The 25,955-nt window shown below is 46.1% G+C and overlaps 1 protein-coding gene across 6 annotated transcripts in view; it reads left to right on the plus strand.

Moving 5' to 3' along the window:
• Positions 1-25,955, plus strand: part of rho-5 (rhomboid-5) — a 143,767-nt gene that overhangs the window by 99,885 nt on the left and 17,927 nt on the right. For all 6 annotated transcript variants that reach the window (XM_026815782.1, XM_026815783.1, XM_026815785.1 and 3 more), the window contains exons 4-6: positions 22,158-22,499; positions 22,936-23,122; positions 23,600-23,689. In XM_026815782.1, the coding sequence (XP_026671583.1) occupies positions 22,158-22,499; positions 22,936-23,122; positions 23,600-23,689 (619 nt within the window). The remainder of the gene's footprint in view (positions 1-22,157; positions 22,500-22,935; positions 23,123-23,599; positions 23,690-25,955) is intronic.

A 25,955-nucleotide genomic window follows, 5' to 3' on the forward strand; every position in this document is an offset into this window, starting at 1 on the left:
GCATTATTCTTCTGACGTCTGATTTCTTTTTAATTATAGGAAATGCGTTTTTCTAAGGTACATAAACTTTTGAGATTGACTGTATAGCCAATACATCCTTAAACTGACCAGGTTTTGTCCCGCGGCATCAGTTATTCTCATCTTTCAATTTGCTGGTAACCATGGAACGCGATCGTTAATTTTCGCGACGAACTCATCTCCCCCATCGAATTGTACCGTTCGCTTGACACTGCCCGCGAAGTATCGTCGTCCATTTCGAGAAATTAAATCCTCCCCTTCCCCTTCGATTCAGGAGTGTTCCCAGTCGTACCTGAATTTAATTACGAAGACAATTTCGTTGGTTCGCCATCGCGGGCACCGTTGTTTAAGAAATCCGACGAGCTTGGAGATGGCCGTGGAACTTTCGCAAACTCGAAAGTGCTCCTTCGTATCCGCTACCCACCACCGACTCCCTCGGTCAGAATGGCCGGAGTTTGAATTCCTGTTCGTAAATCCCCTCGCGCCGATACAACCAGCCGGGAGATCTCGATTCCCTTTGCCGGGAATCCACGATCGAGACTCGCTCGCGGGATTCTTCATCGTAAATTCAAACCGTACTGCCACCACCGCCTCTCTCTTTTCCCCGTGTCTCCGGTTTCAACCGGATTTCCTTCCGCCTTCTCGCTAATGCGTACTTATTATGGCCGGCGTGGAAACGCGCCACCGCTTCGGGAACTTCCCTCGGTAACGCGAGACCATCCACTCCGCCGCGCTGTGCAACTTCGCGAAAACTAAACTTGGAGATTAGCGACGGGTGAAACGCGGCACGGCTAACAGTCATTCGGGGTCGGGTCGCGTCACGCCACCGGGATTTTCATTTAATTTCTATCGAGTCGGAACCGTCTGATCTCCGAGCATCGCGCGACGGAAGAAAACTTTGACGACGCGTTCCTGCGAGCCTCGGGCATCGTACAAAAATCTGATGTAACGCGTGGATCGTACGAGGTCGCTCGACGAACTCGTGTTCGGGCCAAAGGTCGACTTACTTCCAATACGGCAATCGATGAAGCTGCCGTCACATCGTGCTAATTGCATCGCGAACTCGTCGATTATGCACGCGATTCGCTGCTCGGAAATTTGTAATAATTCAGTCGAGAGTCTCCGGTTTCCAACTGGGATTCAATCGCCACATCCGTATGGAAATTTGGTGGTTCGACTCACGCCAGATTCGTCAGTCAGGCATACCTTCATACGCGGTCGAACGTAAACTCTTGACTCTCGCGGAAACTTCTTATTTTTCTTTTCGACGGTAATTAATTACACTTCCGATTAAGAGAGTTAACGTGAGCAGAGCTCGAAGTAACTTTTAGAACCTCCTTTATCTTCTCTCGAGTCACTTTTTTATGTACATTCAGTCATTAAGCCCGTTATCGGTGAGTCGAACGTGCAGGCGTAACGAAACTCGAGAGAGACGCTTTACAACTTTTGTCCGAAGCATTTTTCGCTAGGGAGATAGAAAATTGTAGGATATAAACGTTTTCCTCGACTACTCTACCGCAATGCATTAATTTCATGTATTAATTTCATTGTCATCGGATATTCTTCACGTGAGATTCGCGAGCCCTGAAATCGGCTTCCGGCCGACACAACGTATACACGTAATCCGTTGGCCGTTGGCCAGCCACGGGGCTGTTCGACACGTTCTGTTTTCCTGCGTTTCGTCGATTGCAGGGGCCGGTATGGAGATTACAGCCGGTACGCCGTGGTGTACCTGATGGATCTCGTGTTTTCCAGTTTCCCTTAGTTCGTTAAAAGTTTCTGCCCCTACGGACTGGAAAAATTCGATAGGGGCACGCAAAGCCGGTCGGCCTTTGTGAGACAGAAATCCATTCTGAAACCGACGTGCGTATGTATACGTCCATTGACGAGGGAAGATTTTTCTGCAGTCACCGGTGTTACCGCGGAGAGTGTAGGTCGAGATTAATTTTGTAGGTGACAGAAAACGGGAGGAGGACAAATACGTTCGATGGGTCTACTTCGCACGATCGAAACCATCGGCCAGAACGCGGTAAATAGGGCAAAGAGCGCGGTTCACAGTTACCGGTGAACTTTCAAATGAGTTTCGAAGATGTCGACGTTACCGAGAGGTTTGTAAGGACTTAAAATCTCGGAAGATCGATGGAAGCTTCGAACTCTGAGAGTTCGCTTTTTCGTAATGCTCGAAAACTCGAGTCATCGATGCTATCTTTTGCAAGCACCGAATCAATTTCTGCTTCGCCGTCTCACAAAGTATACCGCGAGGGCTCCCTTTGAGCAAAACCGTTTTCCTGCACAAAGTTTCCGTGGAAAAAGTGCCGGACAGAAGGAACCGCAAGAAGTGCTCTAGTTAATTAAAACGCGTTTATTGTCCACCGCTTTCGTTCGACAAAACAGAACTTTTGCCTCTTCTGCTTCCCTTTCAAATAATGAACGGTATAGACCGAGGAATTAACGGCGTTTCACGTAGATGCGTCGTGATCAATTTATTTTTAAGCTGTCAATTTCAAACAAAACGTCATTCAAATATCCTTTAGTCACTGTTCGCTGAATCTATCGTCGATACATCGTCTCACACATTGTCGCGTGCATTTCTGCATTCCTCGATCTAATACGAATGCATAAAAATGCACAGCCTGTCAGGTTCATCGATCGGATGCTCGTCATACGACATCGACGTTGGTTAATTAATCGCGTCGATCAGGAGTCTGTCGGAATTGAAATCCTCGTCAGAAATTGTGGCCAATGGAGTCGCGTACGAGATACCGATTAATTAGGCGTCGCGTTATCAGATACCGTTACGCATTATCAGGCTGCCGCGCAAATCAGTCACGGCTGTCGGATGGTCGCGTCTTCCACCGAAACGACGTCGACGTGCGCGCGGCCTGATTCCTAGGATCGAAGGATGAGCCGATCAATCGACATCGTGCAAATCGAGGCCGCTGAATTTGCCCGCCGCGGCCCTCTTCACGAATTCAGACCGAAACGTACCAGGCGAGTCGATGATCGCCACCAAACAAATGTCCACGAGAGTCGGTGATCGAGTTTCGCGAATTTTCCAATATCGGACGAGGTCCCCTCTTCGATGCCCCGTCGCGAACGAAGTCGTTTCCCCGTTTCGAAACCTTGAGAAAGTTTCCGCGGCCGGCCAATTTACATGACTAAACGGACTTCCGTCCTCTGTACTCCGCGAAGAGTCAGTCGGGTGCAACAGTTAACTTAATAACCACGCGGCGGGACGCATTCTAATTTTCATTTTTTTCCAACCGCGCAGCGAAACTTCTCTAGAATTCCGTTTCTCGTTTAAAACTGCCCCTAAAATTCATTACGCGAGTCGTTCCCGCGGACTCGTTACGACCCCGGCAGTTCCATTTCGACGGAACTCGAAAAATTTCTCCCGTAACGACCGGACGACGTGAACTCGGAGCCTCGTGTTTTGTCACGCGTCTTATCTGGTCACATTTCGTACGCGACTCATCGTCTCTCGACGGGGTCGAAAGGACACGGTGACGTGAAAAGATATTCTCTCTGGCAGATCGGTCGTCGAGCCAGATTATCGTTTGATCGAGCTACAAAGTTTAGAGATAGCTCGACCCACGGTCCTCGATTCGGACGAGCCTCTAGTTCGCGTTGAAACACGCTCGGCCGGGTTGATTGGACGTAGAATAATTATTGTATCTCGTGCGAACGCGGGTTGGATCTCGTTTACCAGCCAATTAGAGGTGGCTCGACGGAAAGGGAATGAGCGGAGAAGGTCTCGATGGCCGGATAGCTCGGATATCCTAGATAACCGAGGTTTCAGGACCAACACGGTGGTGTCGTGCCGGATTTATAGAGTGAACGTATTCTCGAGTCGTAAATTCGTGTGCACGGGTCGATAGGCAGAGTCACGAGGAAGCGAGCCTTCTACTTCCGGCTACCATCGTTCGATCCCTCGGCCTAGGCTCGTTATCTCCGACCCTGTCGTTTCACCCGCGCCACTCTCTCTCCCTGTCTAATTGCTTCTTCCACGATACGAATACGAGAAATGAATAATCGCCACAGTGACATCGACGAGCTTCAACACCGTTCCAGTTAATTCGATTCAAATTAATTATATCGTGAGTAACGACTGTCACGACTTTTCGGACGATCGGAAGAACGTATCTCCTTTGGAGCATTCGACCAAATCGTTTTTTATCAACGTCATCGGTCGTTTGTTTCGTTACTCGATTTGTTTCGCGCGAACCGTGCTGCGTTCTCGACACGGAAGCGAATTCACGGTAGCTCGCCGTGGACGCGACACCGAGAGACGAACGAACTGGGCTTTAAATCAACCGTAATTCCCAAGACGACGAGAGACCCGAGGGAGAGGTGCGGAGGTCCACTCGTTGAGACAAAAGGTAGAGAGGAGAGAAATTGAACGGAATCGGGCGGTCCGGCAAACATGTGACTCGGGGAAATTGCGTTAACTTCCGAGTCAATAAAAGCTCCCTTCTGTCCCCGAATCAACGGTGCCCGGCCGGGGCTTAATCGACGAGTTCTTCGACGAAATCGCGTGAAACGGGAATAAAAACGTAACGAGAGGGCTTATCAATTTTGCCACTTCTGTTTCATCCTCGATTCATCGAGACGCGATTGCCGGTCTCTTTCGATTTGTCATTAGAACTTTTTCAAAATTGTTCTCGTCAAAAAACGAGTTCGGAGGAACGACGGCAAAAACTGTGCGTGTCAGGGTGAATAGAAAATCCGGTAGAGATACCCGCGGGAACTAGTGAACATCGAGGGGAACAGGTTTTATTGATGGCGGAGTTTGTGTTCGCTTTATTGAAGTTTGGCAGAAAGAAGATTTTAATCTGGAACGCGCGCGTACGCTTCCTTAACGTCGACCATTACGTCGCTGGTATAAATTGCGAAATAAGAGGGTTGCGTCTCGTTATGCCGGGCTTACCCCTCGATAGAGCATGATTTATGCCAAATTGCACGAATAACCTCGAACGCGGCTGAGGAAGAACCGCCGTAGAACAATGCGATAAAGCCCAGTCGCGAGTACAGTGATTTCGATTCGCTGTAATTGACGAGTTACTATGTAAACGTGTCACGGGACGTTCAATAGACGAATGGTCGCACGCTAAAATGAACTCGAAGGCATTTTGCACGGACCGAGCGACGTGTGATTACACGAAATCAATTTGCAAATTCAGATTTTCGTCAGCACGCACTCCTTCTTTCGCGTCAGAGATAAGCGTAAAATGCAGGTTTCTCGGTGCAAATCGGATTTTCACATTTTTTTCGATGTCGGTAATCGTGTGAGTCGTGTAGACAATTTCCCATTTCGCCCCGTGGATGACCACGACACTTGGACCGGTGCGAACAACTTTTTCGCGTCTTGAATCTTGAATCCCTTTTCCGGGTTAATGGCGAACCGAAGGACGTCCAGCGTGAAATACGATAAATTATTAATATCGAACCCTTGCACGTGCCTCGCGTTTTTGCGATAAAATAGAATTCGCGACTAACGCGTCAAATATCGCTATTGTCGATAGTTAGCTGTGCTATTTCAATTACAATTAACTAATCGTAATTGACGGAACAGAGTTCATTATCCTAATTAACGATCATTCGCGTCATGGACTGGTACGTTTAATTGCGCTTCGATTGACTTGCTCGGTACAGCGTTTCAATAATAATTTCACGATAAAAATGTGCAGTTCTGGTACGCGTGATTATGCTCGTGACACGATATTGCCACGGGCGAAACGATCCATCCTCGACGCGTGGTCATCGCCAATTTTGATACGAACAACGGCACGTTATTCATCCGTCCTCTCGCGATTTTCAGTTTTGGATAGGAGACCCTCCTTTTTAAGTATAAAAAATTTATGGAAAGGAAAATCAATGATTATAAACCTTGTATATACGCAGATGGAAAAAAAATTTCCATTTCGGTATTGATTACTTCAGAGACATTATAGAATGAAGACGCATACGTCGTCTCGTGAAAAAGCTAAAATTATTTCGTAAAATATCGATGTATTAACATGTGACCTAAAAGTTACACGAGCACATAGAGGATTTAGAGGAATCAAAATACAGATAAATCATTCGCGGTTCGCCGTGTGGTGCATCTGCCTCTCAAAGACTTTCCATCGGTCATTTCACGCCATACTCGTTCCGTTCTAAATGAATGCACAACGAGGAGGAACGTACTCTTTCCTGGGATGAAAATTCTTCGAGCCATCCGCGGGAAAGAATTTCATCGCGAGCGAAGTCGACACATCTTGTTCCGGTCAATTTCCTACCGAAGTACGACTGTCGCGAGGAGACGGTGATCCTGCCGTTAACTGATTCATACCATCTACCGTCTAAATACGAACGATTCGCTCGATCGTGGATGCACTTCGCACGTATGCACAAAAAGGTAGCAAGTTCGCGCAAGTCCGAGCAGCGGCAATGCTTGAAACGCAACGCAGATAAAAAGAGAACGCGCCACGTTTTCTATGCATGGACGTGAAAGCTCCGGAATACCTGAAGTCATCCGTACGTATGCATCATAGTTTCCGACACGCATCGATGTTTCACCGATGCATCTGCGTAGTTCGTGAAAGACGAAAAACCGTTCGGTCACGTTATCGGAGGGATATCGCGGGATCAGGAGTTCGCACGCGGTAGGGGTAAGAAAAAATATGAACGGGCAGCTCGCGACTCGGCAAAAAATAACACAGGAAACAGATGACGACTTCCGATAACCAAAACGGGGGAGTTCCCTCTTTGAAAAATGATACCCCGAAAAGAACATAATTTTTTCGGCGCCGCTTTTTACTCGCCCGTTGACCGACTCCGGGACCTACCCTAATCTCCACCAGCCGGTCTAGACGTTTGGCCGAGACTCGCGACTAGGTCACCGTGCCGAACGCTGCGCCTGAACTTTGAACGCTTGTATCTCCGGAACGGGTCGAGCTGTCGGAATGAATCGAAAATGATTTTTCTCTGCGTGACTTCCACCGTCGATCGAGAGAGTCACCGATCGAAAATTCAACGTCCTCGTATCGATCACGTTTTTGGAAACAAGTATAATTTCTTAGAGAACACTCGTTCGTTCGTGTGACGACCGTGCTCGGTCTCTCCTTAGAATCGCGTGTGCATTTGGAACAGCTTCGGTCAGTGACGAGAGGCACTGGTGAATAATTCGTGGTCAATGGCAGTTTAATTTAATTATCGGCGAAAGTTTATTTACGAGCGTGAAAATTAATCACGGGTTAAATAATTGCACGTGCATTAAACGGTTACCGGGATATTCGCAGGAAATACGCGTCTAGCGTAATGTCTCTGGATCATGGCACGTAATTTATAACGACCATTGTTCAGGGTTCAAGTACTTTTGTTTGTGCAACGTTTATTTCATCCAGTTTCCAGCGTGACACGTTACGTCGTAATTCCGAATGGCACAGAACCTTTGAAACGACGTTATTATTACGCGATAGAATTTTTGTTCGTTAAATATTGAGATGAAATTCCATTTATCGGTTCGACGGCTCTCTTCGCTTCGATATCGGAATTATATTTCCTGCAACGCTCGTCAAAACCGAAATAACACGTCCCCCGCGGTCGAAGTAAACCGCAGGGCCCATCGACACGTTTCCCCGGCCACGTTCGAATCATCAAATAAAAGTCTCTCTGGTCGCGGAGGATCCTGAAAGCTTCTTCTCGCGATAAAAACATTTGCCGCCAGTGAAAATCTGCGTTTTCGCGTAATAAACGCTCGTCGCGTCGCGTTTTCCGCCGCCTCGGGAAAATTGATGACGCCCTGCGAACACGGTTTTATCGGGGAACCGGAGAAAAATGTGTGCGAGGTACCTCGCGTGAAACTTTCCAAACGAACACTGACGATGACTCGTTATTCTTTCTCTCGACGATTTCTCGCGGGTTCGAATTTGTTTCGCGTTTTCAATAAGGTCTCTCCTACTCGCGGCCGCTCGTCGTTGCGGGTCCTTCCGTTTCCTCTGATTTATTTCTGTTTCCCATTATTATTACTCTCGTCCCTCCGCGCGTCGTTACCTCCGCCCTTCCATCGGCCGGAGCGCGCGTTTCGCATTCCATAATGGAAAGTTAACAAAACACCCTGGATACATTTTAAAATCGGTCGTCGCGATATTTTTCCATCAGACAAAAAGACCTCCATACGTCATACACTCCGCGCATCGTCCCCTCTCGTATGATACAACGCGTGCTTTGTCAATGTTTGCGCGTTTATTTTTATTATATCAGTCGTGTAACGGGAGCCGACGAAGCTCGGGGAATATGTAACGCAACCCCAGAAAGAATGGGTTGTAACGGGTAACGTGGGCATGAAATATACAAAGTTGGAAAATTGGGTTGTAAGCGAAGTTAATCCCTCGGCGTGTTTAACTTTTGTACGCGCATAGAATATGAAACTTACGAACTCCCGGGAATTCAGCTTTAATGCAGCGTTAATGGTACATCGCTTTCGATGGTAACGGGAAACCGAAGCCAGCTTTTTTCGCACGCCTAATCCCCTCGCTAAACAAAATCTGAATCTAATTTCTAAATGATTCATGATTCCGCATTCCCTACCACGTGTTCATCATCACTAAACTAAACTAAACATTATATTCTTTTCCAGTTGATTACAGATAATACAAAATTTAGCATAGTCAATAAAACACAAAATAATTAACATGTAATAATTAAATAATATAACAAAAAATAATAAATAATTAAAAAAAAGACAAGCGGTCATTTGACCGCTCTGGTAAATTTAGTATTAAATTCTACTTCTGTACATTTTTACGTAGAATCTACAACTCGAATGATATATCGTTCATTATCAGCTTTTTATCGTTACTAGCGTTTCTCGTTGAGTCGGTTCCTGTTACATGAAGCAATTTCCATTCGGAATAAAAATTATTTCGCATCGTATCGGTCACGGTTCTCGTTACATTTTCCTTCCGGACTGGGAGTCAGAGAAAAAATTCAATTTCACTTGTAACGACGGTCGAAGGGGAAATTATTCCGCCCCTTTGCGCGTATCGATCCGTGCCGATATCGTTTGAAAGCTGGCCATCGGTGCTGTATCGAGTTACAATTACAGAGTGTACCTGGGCATGTTCCATTCGTCATTATTATCAGTCCCGAAGCTACTCGCGTCTTTGTCGTCGATCGAACAAATGCTAACGATACCGACCGATACGAGAGGGTGGATCCTTTTCGCTTGCAACCGTCCGGTACTCGAAATATCCACGTCGAAACATCGCCTCGTGCTCATTTTACAATTACGAACGATCTTCTGTCGAGTTTGAAATTTGTTCGAGACGTCTTTTGTCAATTTTTACATTAATTTCGACGTGAACTAAATTTTCCTGTGGCATATCGAGTCGACGAGCGGGGGAGAGGCAAAACGTACAGCAGAGTTGGAATTTGTACGATCGAGCAAGTTTCAGGTGCGTTTTACTAATGAAATTAATGCACACGCTCATCTTATTGGTCAACGTTCCTCGTTGGTTGATTTTTCCAGCGATGATTAAACCGTTATGAAAATATCGCATATGCATGGTTCGAGGTAGGAAGATGAAAACGAACGAACGGTCATAACTTTATTTATACGCATCGACGTGAACGCTCGTTCGTTACACAGTTAACAGCGAGGGAAAGCAAACGTTGAGAGCCGTCGATTTTTCGGAATCGAATTTGAATCGCCGAAGACTCGGACTTTCATCAATTCGGTATAACGCGATTTACATCTCTTTAAACGTTAACTATAATTAGGGGAGCAGGAGCTCGGTCGTCTTGCGACCTGACACAGTTCTTTCATCGCCTACAAATTAAAACTTTCTGCACGTACATCTCTCATCGCCTGTACTTTTCCATGTGTAAATATTGCCTCAGATTCGTCAGGCTATTCAACATGAACAAACGCATGTACTAAAATTGCATTTGCTGCCTGGAGAAAAAGATCGATCCTGGGTATGCGTCGAATCAACGATGTCAGGGGAGTTTAGTTGGATCCGTTTACGATGCGAATTGATACATGACATATTTGAAACGGCAACTATTTTTTTCTCTTCCAACGACGAATGAACTTGTCACACGAGCCGATGGAACAAATTCTGAACGGCCGGATCCGCGTCGCTCCAAAGTGGAGTAAGCACTATTGGCGCGTCCGCGGGAATATCGAGCGGCTCCACTCGCTCCGGTTCCGTCGTCGGGGAAGGGAGTCTGGTCCGCAAGCGCGGGACGATTTCGCCCGATCGTCTCGCAGCTAACTGTGACCGAACCGGAGCGAACCGAGGCAGACTCTGGGTCAGGTCAGCCGGGTCAATCGCCCCGGCTAGGCACCGCTGCCGTTCGCGTCGCGAGAGAGACCTCGGGCTCGGAGTAGCTCGCCTCGGTAGGTACTCGGTGTTCCTTCGATCGTTTGGGACGCGGTCTCTCGCACCGAGGAACCGGAATTCTCTCTGACCCTTGGAGACGATCGTTTCGAGTCCTTCTCGAGACGAGACTCTTCGCCCGCCTGGCAAACGTTAATTAATAATCGCGGAACGGCTGGGTCTCCCTCGGAACCTCGTCGATTGATCACCGTTCACAAATTCGAGGAACTTGGAAGACGTGGGCCGATCGTGGGACGTTAACGTACTATTTCGAATTTCTGTTCTCAAATTGAGTCAATTACAACCTCGCCTTCTAACGTTTCCTCGAGACCCGATTGCCTTTCTCGCCACCTAGAAAGCTTTCCTTTGTTTCGAATCGAAGCACCATTAGAAAAGTTTATCGAGTTCACGCCGTTGATTAAAGTTTATCTCCAGTACCGGTGAAAGATCGGAGCGTTCGGAACGAAACTACCAGTCAGAATCTTCTATTACTGTCGAACTTCATGCGTTTCGTCGTACGTAGCCAGCACGACGGAGGAGGGATTAAGTATCGAATAATTGCACGAGGGCATCGGGGTTCGTCGCGCACTCTGTCAGATGCCATCGGGGGAAACTCGCAACGGTGTAACAGCGGGACGGAACTGTTTCCCGGAGCACTTTAACCGGTATAAAACCAGCGTGACTCGGTGGTCATGCAATGTTCGCACGCGAGCTACACCCAGTTACGGATTATCTAACGGACTCGTGATAATAAAAATACGTTTCCGCAAATATTTATCGCTACGCCCCACGACTCATGAGCGATTTAAAACGGTCTGACGATCAAACTACTTCGTCCCGCTGCAACGAACTTGCTGATCAGAGATCGCACCACTAGATTTTAGTTAGCCTGAAATTTAATCTCGCCGTACAACGTCAGACAATGCGCTATATTTGTGCACGTGTGTTGTTCGATTTTCGATGAACGCAATATTCTGCAAACGAATAATGGAATTACTGCTTTGTTACTCATTGGAAATAACAATTCGTGGTATTCCGATATCTCCGTGTTTAAACGCCGAGCTCGTCATCGACGTGAAAACGTGATTTCAATTCAGTAGTGATATAATAATGACAGAAGATGTTAATTTCGTCTCGTTTCGATGTTTCGCACGAATATATTTTCTCGACGAGGACAGTGGCCCCGGGGTAAAATATATGATTCCCGCATAAACTACTGTCGTCGTCGGATAGAAACGTTTCGCGAACGGCCAAACGATTCACCACGGGGCATGGGGTATCGAAGTTCACGGGCGTTTAAATTCCTGCTGCCCTTTAATTTCATTGCTCCTCGATCAATCCGGAAATCCGTTGAACCGGACGCGGACCGCTGGACATTATCGAGCAAATATTGGAAAACTTATTAACGCGGATTGATACGAACGCCGAACGGCCGATGAACACCGCCCGTTCCGGCCATGCACGCTGCCGGTGCTTGATCGATTAAACTTTCATTGATTTGCAAATTATTTTTGTGCCCGCGAACGTGACAGCCACGGAATCTCGTTTCGTTTAAACCGATTCCACCGAACATTGACGTTGTTTTTACCGCCCTCCCCCGTTTCATTTGAATCGAGATCAGAGTTCGTAATTGAGCAGACTTTTGCTCGCAGTTATTTCGTTTATATTACACAGACGATTAATGTCCCGATTCCAAACTTGGAGTTGGACAGAGATCTGAGAAGTAGAATCCAGCATGAATTTGCTGCTTGGAAAATGGGCCAGCAGGCTCGAGATGAGTCGTCTCATCGGGAACCAGATATCTATCAGACAAATCGAAATTTCAGCCGGAGTCGCATATCGCGATTAATATCGCGAGGAGGAAATGAACCATCGCGACAGAATGGAGCGTCCGTTTCCTTGACAATGTCTTATGGGCTGAGCCACTTCCCTCGAACGATACCGTCAATGATTTATGAGCCACTGAGCTTCATCCCGCATGATCTCTACCATCTGGCACCACTCATTCCGAGTAGCATCCATGTAAACACGGTTCTCCTCGCCGATGGGCCATTTGTCCGATCGCGTCTCAACCCTTGTTTCCAAAAGGCTTTCTTAGTCGAAGTGAAATTAATCTCACCCGGGTTCGCATCCCGTTCGTTCGTACATCGATTCGTTGAATCGTAGATTCACGACTGAGGATACGGTCGAGACAAATAAAAAACGTGGAACAGGACGTTCGCGTAATTTCCCGCTGTCTCGGACGAGAAATAGAAAAAGGAGTGAGCCAGGGGAATCGAATCACGGCGACATACACGTATACGTCCCACCGAGTCCTCGTCGGTTTCTTCTCTTCGGTGACTTCCATCGGATTCGATGATAAAGACGGATCCGTGGGTCGGCCAGGACTCACGCGTGACGGAAATCTCTGATGCCGTTTGACGAGCTTCGCGTACATGTACTCCCCTGGTCGTCGCATTCGAAATTCCTCTTGCCTGCTCGCGCACGTGTCTTTCTCCTGACTCCCCTCGTGACTCGTACCGGCTACGAATCCGAAAGGAGACTCCTTAAATATCGGCCGACTATTTTTCATTTGAATTTTTTAACGACGGAAGAATGTGCGCCGAATTCCCGTCGAACGAATCTATACAGGATGAAATTGTTTTCGCTCTATCAAAAGCTGTAAGTTCTCGTAGAACCGCGTCCGGTACGGATCGTGAATTATAAATACGAGGATAGTAAGCATGCGATATTGAAAATTATATTTTGGAATAATTGATCGCCGGGCAACGGCAGTTTTTCAGTGTTTCGAGTCGCGCGGAAACTTCCACTGAATAAACGACTGTGAACTAAGTTAACAGAGGAATAATTTATAGGCTGGAAAACACTCGAACGCTGGTTCAGTTTTCTCTCTCACCCGCTCGCGAATCGAACGTTTTCGAGGTCAACGAAGGGATCCAATTTCCTATATTTCTTCATATTTGCACGGCCGTCAGTCCTCGCTATTAATTACTATTAACACGGCGGAAAGTCGAAAACGCGGGTCGTTCATTAAATTTCACACGGTACCTCTACATTGAATCCATGCGCCTCCCATAACTTATTCCTTAAATAATTAAAAACTTCCATCGTAAACGTAGCTTCCGTTTTTCCGAGCAAGCTCCACGAACCGTTTCATGAAGATTTACTATTATCAGGCTACAGATTCTCATACGAAATACAATTCGGATGAAAGACTGTTCAACCGAAAGCTTGTCGTTTACGTTGTTCGCCGTATGCACGTTTGAACGCATCGAGTTCCGTGGTCTCATAATTGTTACGAGATTTCCTGAGTACGCTTTCGTACAGGGGTTCGAACGAAAGTCGGAGGAAGTGAAAATTGTCTGAAATTCTGGACAAACTGATTTGGCGAAACCGAAGATAGCCCGTACCCGGTATTTTCTATTTTCGAAGACGTCAGCAATATTGTATCCGATAACCCGTGCTCCAACGGAAGCCGATGTACCTTCCCTTCGTCCCCTCCTCTCTCTCCCTCTCTGTGTAACACTTATCGGGTATCCGATATTTTTGGGAAGCTAGCTAGCTTCATCGGCGAACATATCGAGCTTAACCGAGTTCCTCGTTCCTCGGACACTTTGACAATGTTATCGCGTCTAATCTGGCTGCTATCTCTTATCCCAGCCCCGGGCCGCTCTACGTTTGTCAATTTCCTTGATGAAGTTTGCCTGAACATTGTTGCCTTCCCTTCTAACAACCGGTGTTTCTTTCGCGATTAGCAAGGCTACTGTTACCCCTTTGTCACGAAATGGTTATCCAGTTACCAACTTGTTAAAACATTATCCTTTGTGTTAAGACTATGTCTTCCTGTATTCATCTCTCCCGTCCTCGGTTCGTTACCGTGCTTCTCTCATCTGAACATCATCTGTCTGTTAATTGCCGAACGACTCGTTCGAATATACTCATTTTTTAAAATAAGAGAACGGGCGAGACCGTGTCGAACTCTAACTTTGTAGAATCAAGTCCAACGACTCTTGAGTTACAACTTTAATATCTCATTAGACAGTGTTAATTCTAGACGTAAGCACGTACTCAGCAGGTTTGCTTTCTACAATTTTGAGTATCCTCATAATAGCTGTGAGTCAGATCATCATCCGACGACTCGAATTCCTCGAATGCTAAGAGCTCGTAGTAAAAATCGTAGAAGGGACAGTCGGGCATCGAGGGGTGGAGTCGAATTTTTCCAGTCGAATCGACCCCGATCGTATCGACGATGGTATTAGCCATCGTTTGCTCGTTATCACCGGCGGGGCGCGATTGATGGCACGATTCGCCTGCGGCGTGCCTTAACGCGGCCGTCCAGGAGCCGCAAATAATAATTACGATCGCGTGTAAGCCGGTTATTAGCGCGAGTACCGGAAACTGCTTCCGTTACTAATGATTATGTTCGTTATTCAAGTACCACCCCGCTAACGGTGCCACTTAATCAGCGCCACTTTGCGAATGCGTTCGCCCGGCTGGTTAAAACACGTGAAAATGGCGAACAATCGTCGACTGCGCGAGATTTTGTGAAACGCGAAACCAGGTAATAAAATATTATCGTGGACCTCGGGCAGAATCAAATGTTTCCATACTATATTTAACAGTTCATTCTTTGGATTCAAATATTTCAGTGAATTCGTCTGCGCCGAGTAAAAGCTATGACAAATACAATAAACTGGCACAATTTAAAAAGTTAGTTCACAGAAATTTTCACTACGTATTGACTGCGGAACGAATCGTGTTTCCTATCGATTTTCATTAAACATGAAGTAAAAAGCATTTCGGGAAACACGTCGCTTTTGAACGAAACGTCGAACTCCGTGGAAATGCATATTTCGTATTGATCGAACAGTAGAACGTGTATAGCAGAGAACGAAACTGTTCTGCGGCGTGAACGTTTGTACGTTTACCGAACAGATGAAACGTCCCGGGATCTATCGTGTAATAATTCAGAGCAGAGGTAACGTGCCTGGAATTCGTCTATACGCGATGACGAAGACGAGAGATAATAGATGATGTTCAAACGACGAGCATACGCATACAATGATGTTTAATAGTAGAGCGAACTTGTCAGGGGAGAAAAGTATCTGCAGTAGCCGCATTGCGTAGAACGTTACCGCAATTGCACGATGTAAACGCGTCGTTATGTCCAGGGGGAAAAACCGCGGGGAACCAGTAAAGATCTGATCCGATGCAATTACACAAGGACTCTCAGCGTCGTTATCCTGGGGGCGTTATTATCAAGAGACCCGGTTTTGGGCACCTCGTTTGTAACGTGCAATCGCGTAATTTATTCGAGCTCTAGTTGACATCGATTCCGCTTAAAGATGTTAAAACGTGTACAAGCGTAGTTCGTTAATGCTTAAAAGGCTCATATCAAAATGCATCTTTCTTTGTTTAACTGCAACGGCAATTAGTTCGAGTACCAAGTACCGTCGATCCATCACGATGGGAATGAACACCAAACGAGACTTTCACCGGCGCCAGTAATTATCGTGAATCAGCAATGTCTCCGGGTAACGTGTTAAATAAAAGCGTGAACGCATTTAAAGCGGCAGTTCATCACCGAGTAGGTATCGTTCCCAGTTACGGGATTCACCGGTGGGAAAACCAGGCGGTTAGATTTTCACCGGGAATTAAGGAGATTTGATCGCTGGTTAATTAAAGCGATTCGATCCCGTTGAAAGACGCGTAAGCAACGCGATGCGATGGAAAAAGCGTGAAACGGTGGGCCACAGGGTGCCGCGTTGCCCAATATCATAACTCGATATTACCGTGGGAAACGTTTCATTCTCCTGGACACGCCGTACCCGTAAAAATGCGTTCCTCTTTTGGTGTTCGCCCGCGGTATTCCCTATTCGATTCCAGCGATAAAAAATGCACCGGAGAATGTACCTCTCTCTCTTTGGAAAAAATCCTGTGCGCGGAACGGACCGACGCTAGCTTAATATTCGCTTTTAACGCGTGGACGCGAGCGTTGTAAAACGTTACACGGTGTGCGTAACAAGGTGCGAGAGGAAATAGGTACGTGATTTTTCGCGTGCGATGAAACCGGACAGGCTCGAGGGTCACAGTTTTCAGGATATACTTTATTCGCGTTGATGCGCGACGTAAAATTCGACAGGCTGGAATATTCGCGTCCGTAACGAGCAATTGGAATGCTCCGAATTTTTCCCCGTATTTTACAGCCAAGGGTCGTTCCACGGCTCAATGTGGATTCTCGTTTTTGTTTCCGGAACAAAGGAAACAGAAACGCGTGTTTCGTTTCATGGATCAGGTCGTAGTGATTCGACGAAATAAAACTGCGTACGTTCTTCTCGTCCGCGAAAGCTTCGGTGGGAGGAACGGGCTTTCGCGTGACGGTGGCAACGTGTAAAATTTATAATTGCCCCCGAGACGAGTGGCTTCTAAACACGCCCGGCGTGAGTTCAGGGAACCAGTTACAATAACGATTAAAAGAATTTTCAAGAGCCCGGTTACACGCGCGCGCAACAGAAGAGCGAGGGTGGACGGGAGAGATTTATCCACTCACCCTCGATAACGGGCCGCGGAGGGTGGTTTCAAGGGTCATCCAATGAAAAATGCCGGTTTCACGAGCAAATGCTCGCTGAGAAAGTGGGGTAATAATGCCCTCGCGCCACACCCTGCCGTCCGTGACTCGATTCTCGAAGTTCCGAGACAGACCCGAATATTTCTCTCCGTTTCTTCCCGCTTTCAGACACCGTGAAACGGAGTCACGGTTCGCGGTATTTAAACAACAGCGACTGCGTAGCGAAATTTCACCGGATTCGCTGATTTATCGTATGCCCCATCGAGTTCTCTGCGCGGAATGAAAATTTTATGAGCACTCTCGTCGGCCCGAGGGACGTTTGTTCGTTTCGACGTAAAGGAATCTGAATGGAAAAGTAAATAGAACGGTTATTGCGGTTTTTGTTACACCGAGACCATCGTTATACGAAACAGTTTCTACGAACAATCGCGATCATTGGGAACTGGAGTCGTTTTCAATATTTCCATCGTCGATTCCGATAGGTAAAAATAATCGCAACGTTCGCAATAGAGGATGTAAGGGAATCTACTGATTCACGACGATTACAATCCATATCGGTGACACGACGACTGAGCAATTCCGTTTATTAACGAAACGATGCTCGGCAAATATTAATTATTAATCATTTGCGTGATGATCGTTCATGTCGAGACGCCGATCCGGCGTTGCAACGGCGATGACGGCGATGACGACGATGGCAAAGCGTGCATCTCGCGCGCTAGGCAACCGTGAGCTTTTCTTAATTGGCTTTAATGATCGCGCCCTCGAAAACGGAAAGGCTCACGGCGCACAATTCTCACCGAACGTCCCTCTCTCTCTCTTTCTCGCTCGTCGTCATCGTCGTCGTCGTCGTTGTCGTCGTCGTCGTCGTCGCGTTCCAGTTACGTTTTTTTCCACGGTTCCGGCTGGCAGAAATTCTAAAGACACTTATTTCGTGAGGTTCGGCCGCCTTCTTCGTGTAACAATGAGACTGCACTTTGCGCGGAGGCAACTTGACCCACTTGTCGCTTTTTTCTTTTTTCTATTTATTTTTTAACTGGCGCACGATTGACACACGCCGCGAACAACGGAAGAACCGTGCCTACCTGGCAGCGCAGAAATTTTCACCGCCGCTCTCCTTCCCCTTCGTCTCCCCCACTGGGGTTTCCCAGTTCTCGAAAATTGTATCCACGACCGAAAATCGCATCGGTGCATCGATAACGATAATCGTTGACCAGTACACACACGTATATGCATTCCCACTGCATCTAATTACGGCTCTCGCGTAACATTAGCTCCGATCAGGCCGCTATTATAAGTAAACCAACCGCGTTATTGGCACACGAATTATTCGCGTTAATTTCGATAACGGTGGGGACCGCGCAAAGACGAAAGATCGATTACCAGGGATAATTGAGATGCGTCCGGTTTACCGGGTAAAGCATAACCGGGCAACTTCACCTGTGTAACCTAATTAGCCGTCTCTGATTGTCCCCCGGTGCGTGGCGTGTGCGCGCCGAATTACGCAGGTGCAATCGATGCGTGAGTTCATTGGACATTTTGATTATCGTTCCTATCGTACCTGTCGGAACCTAAAATTCTTTTTCCAGTAACACGATTCATCGAAGTCATTAAGAAATTAGATTGTTCTCGGTCAAGACAGATGAACGAACGTTTTCTTATCTGCGTCTCGTTGGAAAAGAATCGGATTGTTCAACCGTGGTCAATCGCTCGGGGCAACGCGACCAATAATCGACAAGATATCCCCCGGCAGTATGAACTCGGTTCGACGTTTGAAATAGTTTCACCGCGAGCATCGTCGGCTAGGTAAACTAGCTGTTAACTGGCGAAACTGGAAATGAGCATCGGGGTATCTGCATTTAATTTCCGGGCCCCGTGAACGAAACGAGACGCGTGCCCGACCAGTTTCCCGTTACTTATTTATGTCGAAACTTAAGCGTCTCGCAAATTCTTGTACCGTCGAGTCAAACGGATGTTGAAATTCTCTGCTCAATTATTTCTAACAATTATCTAGTTTAATCGTTCGCCATGCATCGGAACGTCACACGGAACGTCTACGAAGCGGTTCAAAGTGGACGAAGCAGAACCACAATTGAATTTTCGAACAAGCTCGTACAAAAATTGTACAGACGGCCTTTTAGACGAACTGTCCACAGAAAAAGGAACGAATACTCTGCTCAGAATTGTACAAAAACTGAGACACCAACAGTTATCCTCGAATTAATAACCAAAATAACGAGTCGTTCTTTCGGCTAGAGCGGCTTACGATTTTTGCACGTCGGGTGGCTACTATATTTTTAGTCGTACGCCCGTCGGGATCGCGTAACCTCTTTTCTGTTGATAAAACTCCTCCGAGGATCGCGTTGACGCGAAAAAAGGAAGACTCCCTGCGAGCGCGAATTAACGCGAAAAATTGCGGCAACTTTTGATATTTTTGCACCGTTTGATGCTCGGTGTTTTCCTCGCCGACAGTTTTGCTTAACCTCGTGTTTTCCTTCGTTCCTGGTTTTTGGTGAACGCGAAGTTGAGTTTTTAGATTTTTCACCGGCTTTGATGCGAAGGGGCTGCCAGAAGTTGCGTGTCGGCCGCAGCTATTAAGTTTCTTGTTCGTTAGACGTTTTCTTTACACCGGGGGATGATTTATGAGGTCGAGTCTCCTTAGTTAAGAGCTTTCGATGATTTCGTAGAAGGAACGCTCTCTCTGCGACGAGGCTATCTTTCAGTGATTTGCAACTCCGACCGAACTACTGTAGCAACTACGCCACTCCAATTACAATGAACTTAAACTTATTTCGTATCACCGGGAACATGAATTAGTTTCCCTTCCTCTGGAATCTCGCGAACTACCTCCGTCCTCACATGATTATACCAAGTTGGCGGTTAAAGTTAAACGGATGAACGAGAACGTCCAGTAACTCGGTAAAAACTACGTAAATTAAGTCATTACGTTATTGTGGAAACTATTAACTAATGTAACGGAGGCAGTGACTGTCGTCCATTGCCTGTCCTCGCGATTCGAACACGTCTGGGCGCAGCAGCGGTGATGAACGCTATACATAGCGAAAATTATAACATCTACGATAAATTCCCTCGCCAATATGTATGCAAATTCGAAAGAGAACTCCGTGTCTGCTGTTTTAATGTAAAATTCCCAAGTAGAAGCTCGTACCTACAGAGTTTCCCCTATTATGCGTCGAAAGAGTTTTTAAAAATCAGCTCGTTAATTTTAGTTAATTTCAGTAAGAATTTCTTTGACCCATTGAACTCAGCTCGACTCATTCGGATTAAAATTGGACATGATCTTCAACATGTTCATTCAACGTTTCTTTAACGTCTTAACCATACAAAAGCTCATCATGAGATTATTAATAAACCTGTATGTGTAGACTGTACCAGAATTAAAAAATTCATTGGTTCATTGTGAATAATTCTCACGTGGTAGGACGTTTAAAATATTATTGTATATCCCTGAATCAATGGGGATCGAGCAGACCAATCGTGGCAGGACTGAGAATTTCACAACAGCGATATTCTTTGACAAAAGCTCGCTAGGCTCGATGGAACGAGTACGGCAGGCTTTCCGAAGAAAGAGAAAAAGGAATATAGCGGGTAAAACTCGAGAGAGCACCGTCAATTTCCTTCCGCTTTCTGCTCCCTGTTCGTGTACCGTCCCACATTCTCGATGGGAAAAGTGAGCCGCGTACCTCGTTTCCATGCCCGGATATTAGAGTTTTATTGTCACGGGACACAATTATACCTTCTGATATACCCTCTATCGTTTTCCCTCTCTTCTTCTACTTTTTCCGCGTAGAATCATAGGCCATTGAATCCTCGCTCGATCTCGACGCGCTCCATCAAAATTAATGTTTCAATAATTTTTACTCGTGCCTGCAGTTTGCAGCGAAAACGAAACTCTCTCACAAAAAGGAATTTACTTCTCGTTTTATATTTTTTTTTTACATAGTGGGAGTGCGTTGGTCATTTTTAAAAACATGTTTTAATTACGCGTCCGACGTCGACGCAGTAAGTTTTAATTAATCGTTAAATAAAATATTGTGAACGCTTTTGACGTTTAATAAGCTCAATTACTGGCCGAAAAATTGAAAATAGTTTCGTTACATAATTCGTAGCTCGGGGCTCGTATCGCGCAATTATATTGTGGAGCTTTCAGTATGTCGATAACAAGTTTAAATTGCACGCGTGGGCCGTAGCGAAGCGCGTCCCGGAAAGACAGTAGTCATACAGAAGTTCCCTACAAATTGCAAACAAATATCGGATGCGCGTTAACGAGCGAAATTCAAGGGGCAACGTTTTGCCTTGCATACTGAGTCGATAAGAATACCCATTTCCGATCGTTCCATATTTATTTCGACGCGATCTCAAAGAGATGAATTTTCATTTATAATTAATACCGTACTTTACGTATCAGTCGAACCGACTTTAATCGACGACGGTTCTCGTCGACTCAAACATATGCGTTGAACTAGAATTCACAGACCACAAATAGTTTATACTTCGAGAATCGCTGTCTGAATAATTATTTGCCCTTTCGTTTCGACTTCGAATCCACATCCGTCTAGGAAAAGCACTTGCGCGAAGCGACTCTCGACAAAGTTTCTCGGTAACCGTCACGGTCGATTGTTGTCGTTGGCGAGCCAGGGACGTTCGCCCGGGAATCCCGTAGAAGAATGCTGGGACACGAAACCGGTCGACTCATGAATAGATGAGAGGCAGATAAAATTGAAAAGTTTGCCGGCGTTCCATAGGGATCCTGTACACAAGGGCTCGGCGTCGGTTGGTCGCCCGACACTTTCGGCTACTCTTCGGACACGGTTCGCGAGTCCCTCTCTTTCTGTGTACCGGGATTACATAGCATCCACCGTGGCTCATAACCGACGTACGCGAGTACATTCAACCACGAAGCCCATTTCAACATCGCCGTCGACTTTCCACCGTGATTTCCGATCCGGAGAAAGGAGCCTCTTCACCCGCCCAGTCTTTTAATCGTTGGCGATCCCACGCGAAAGAAACGAGATACGGTTATCTCTCTAAAAGGAATTTTTTCACAGCAAATTTCGTACGAAGTTAGATCAATAATTCCTCTTTTCGTATTCTGCCTGTACTCAAACCTAATTCTGTATTCTCTCGAGAACGGCATTGATATTAGAATTGCATTCATTAACGAGCTCGACTGGGGAATGTTTCAGGCAACCATCGCCAGGATCGGGAACGACCGGCACGTCAACGGTTTCTTCGACCGCACCGGACGGAGAGAATGGTCAGAGCATCGGTCTGTACCCGGTGGGAAGCGTGGGTCCAACGCCAACGGACTCGACGGCGGCCACGCCGATCACGACCACGGCGACGATACCCATGACGACCGCTGGGACCGTTGCTGCCACGGCGGCGGCCGGTCCCAGCATCGCCAGAAGCGCGTCGGCCCCAACGGCACCACGACCGGTCGTCCAATTGGCCAGTACCAGCAGTAATCCAGGCCCACAGAAACCCAGATTGAGGAGGACCATGAGTCGCACCGAGGCAATCAGGAAGTGAGTCGTGCAACACATCCAGTAATAAGCTCTCGCTTATAAAACGATGATGCAATATAATCCAGATACTTAAAAGACAAACAATTGATCTTGTACTGAATAATTCGTTTGTTTCAACGTATCCCGTTCTCGCATATGACAATTTGCATTTGGAAGATTTTGACAAGTTTAATTCTATAGACGCGTACAGGAATTAATCATTGTCGAGTTAATTAAAAGAACGACGAAAGAACGGACGTAGCGGCATGTCGGATCCGTGTCGATTCCATACGAGGCATTAGAATCCAACGAAATCAGTGCCGTGATCTTTATTACGTATTATTATTTTATTATTACGACGCTGATTTTACGGTGGCTAGTCCCCGCTGTGCGGATGCTGCATAAATCTCAACCCGGTACCGGGTAACTCGAACGGCGGTTTATTTTCCGTTTTCAGCTACATCAGACGCGAAACGGCGCAATTCTTTGGCGTGGACGAGGAGTCGGAGACGGTGGAGAGACAGAGATGGTTAGATCGAAGACGGAGAATGGCGTCGAGGAAATACGGTGCCCTTGTTCCGGAACACAGACCACCGGATCCTGATATTACAAGGGACGTGCCGGATACTACGGATGTGCCCGAGGTAAGTTCGCCGGTTATTAAGCTTCCGTGTTTCCCGACGCGAAACATATTTCGGTAAACGTGCGAAGTGAACCGACAAAAATTCATCCGAAACAATGTCAGATTCGTTTGAGCCTGTGATAAGGCCGAAATGAATTGGAATTCATTTGTACACCGAAGACGTATATGTATTTAACGAGTCTCTTAATGAAACCAGATATATGAATATTGATTGTTCGAACGAGCCACTTTATATTTATACATTTTTATTAATAAATTCGTTCGGCCGTATTTAATTTCCTTAATTATAAGCGAGAATCCGTTTTATCTCGTCGCTGGATTTTAATGAACACATTTTTTTCTCGTGTCTCTTTTCAAACTGCGTACTGTACCGACGTTTTTGTTGACGGTCCGTTTCTATACCCGAGAGTCTCCACCAGACGGGGGTGGAGGGAGCCGCGTTTTTAATAGATTTAGTAATAAGGGTCGTTTTGCGCAGGGTGTCACATTGAGAAGATGGCAGCAACCGGTGAGGCGAAAAGATTCTGTCGCCAGAATGACGCTTTCGGGGCTACATTACGTCGTCGAGGTGAGTCCTCTCATTTTAACTTTGACGATCATCGCGTATAAAAATATAATTTAAATGTCGTGTCGCATGTCATAATCAACGTCTATTTTGCGTACATCCGTTTCATATATTTTCTATACGTTTCTATTATTTTCATTCATTCATTCATTTTGTATCATGCAAATAAATATCATTTCATGACTGTTAGCATTAGTTTCTGTCGGGTTGATGAACGAAACAGTAGAAGCGGATCACGAAATCGTGTCACAAGTTAGATACAAAATTATATAATGATACATTCCGAGCGGGGAGCTATTCCTTGTTACGTGTGCACTACATCCCATGTGTAATTCCCATTCCCTCCCAACGTATAAATGATAAAGGCAAAGGAGATATTAACAGCGATACTTGTGCCCTTTGCTGAGACATATGTTCCTCCGAAATTTCCATGTGCAAGACGAACATGTGCGAAAGGAAACGGTGCAACGTTTCGCTCTTCGTTATTGCCGATGAGGATCGGGGTGAACCTGTTAATCAGCGTTTCGTTATCGTGAACGTCGGCGGGCGACGCACTATTCTAAGTTTCCTCGTGTTAAGTTGCACGTTTCGACGGAACTCGGTGCGATCATTAAGCTAACGAGCTGGCGGGTAACCCCTTCCGGTTTCCGGGCATCGTGTCTCACGTCGAACCGGCTTTGATATCTGTTTAACTCGCCCTATCGCCCGTTCGGTTACTAATTTCAAACATGCGTTAATTAACGATTGCTAAACTATCTACGATCAAGCACCTCTCACCCGATTCCCAAAAAGGAGACAGTGACAAGTTTAATAAAACGCTCATATCTCGTGTCACGGGTTTCTGTTTTATCGCGGAGTCTTGGTATCTTTTTTATACCGAAAGTAGCGCGAAATTTTTCGGTGGAATCTCGTCGACGAGCGATCGCCAGTTTTCCAATGCAGCAACCGATTTTTATCGGCGGAATTCGATTGAAAGTTATTGTATCTTCTCCGTTTTTCATTTTCTCCGATCTCTTCGCCGGAGTTGCAGGAAACGTTTAACCATTATGATTAAATTATGAAGTTCAACGTGGCTGCCGGTAGCCTCGTAGCAGCGCAAGTTTTTAATCGATGCAGATTAATTAGTCGACACCGTTCATTCCTTGGAACGATTCATAAAAGATCGCGTTACCAGCTATTAAACTATAGAACGGTCGACCGGTTAATAGTGACGAGGAACGAAGTTTATAGAATAGCGATTCTAAATAAATTATATAGAAAGCCACGAAACATCATGTATGATCATGCCTTCAATTGTGGAACGAGTACACAAAAGGCTGTACTATTAGAAATTTTCGTTAAGCTTTCTTAGACTCGTTGAAAGTTTCCTATTGAACAATCCCGTTTTGTACAAGTTCCTTCGAGGTTCCTTTGAATTTTCATCGTACCTCGAACTTATCTCGTTTCTTCTCAGTTAATTAGCTTTTTGACTTTGTTTCGAATTCCATTGCGAATGTTTTCGCGTCTCGGAGATACGAAAAGGCGCGGCCTCAGGCGAACGCAACTGTGCCTATTAAGATTAATGAAAACGCCGGAAGTAAGAGAAATTATGTTATAGGAATTTCAAAAGGAACAGAAAAGGAATCATTCGTGCTGTAAAAGCAACTGTATAAACCGTCGGATTTAAATCAAATTGCAGAACAGTATATTCATTCTATCTGAAATGCTCAATTTGAATGTACACGAAAAATACACGTCGTGCCGTAAAGTCAATCGAAAGAACACAGCGAATGGCAGACACAGCTCTGTTCTCAGTGGCTCAGAGTCTGCCGTCCGGCGAGCAGACCTTACGTCTGACTCGCGAGGCAGAGTACCACTCGTGTTGCTTTACATGCAGCTGTAAGCATAAGCTCCGACGGTAAAACGGAAGCGAAAGAGAAAGAGAGGGAGGGATGTTAGTCAAGAATGAGCGGGTAAAGAAAGTAGATTTAAACTAGAGACAACGACAGCATGTAAACCCTCTTTGACACTTTGCCTCCTCCACCCTCGCTGCCTCTCTCGCGACTTTACTGGAACGAGCACAATCGACAGGATAAAAGAAACAAACGGATAGATCCGTGAAACTCTTTACTGCCTCGCCCCCGTGCCGTGTACACACCAAGTTCAAACGAAGCTTCATTTTCACAGAAACTGCCACTCCCGGAATTTTACCGAGTTAACTGGAAAATTTTATTGTCGCTGAAATGTGTCACAAAGTTTTTCCTTTACCTACTCCTCTCCACCCGTTCGT

This window comes from Ceratina calcarata, unplaced genomic scaffold (assembly GCF_001652005.2).
Source record: "Ceratina calcarata isolate Rehan_Ccalc_2016 unplaced genomic scaffold, ASM165200v1 scaffold48.2, whole genome shotgun sequence".
Lineage (NCBI taxonomy): Eukaryota > Metazoa > Arthropoda > Insecta > Hymenoptera > Apidae > Ceratina > Ceratina calcarata.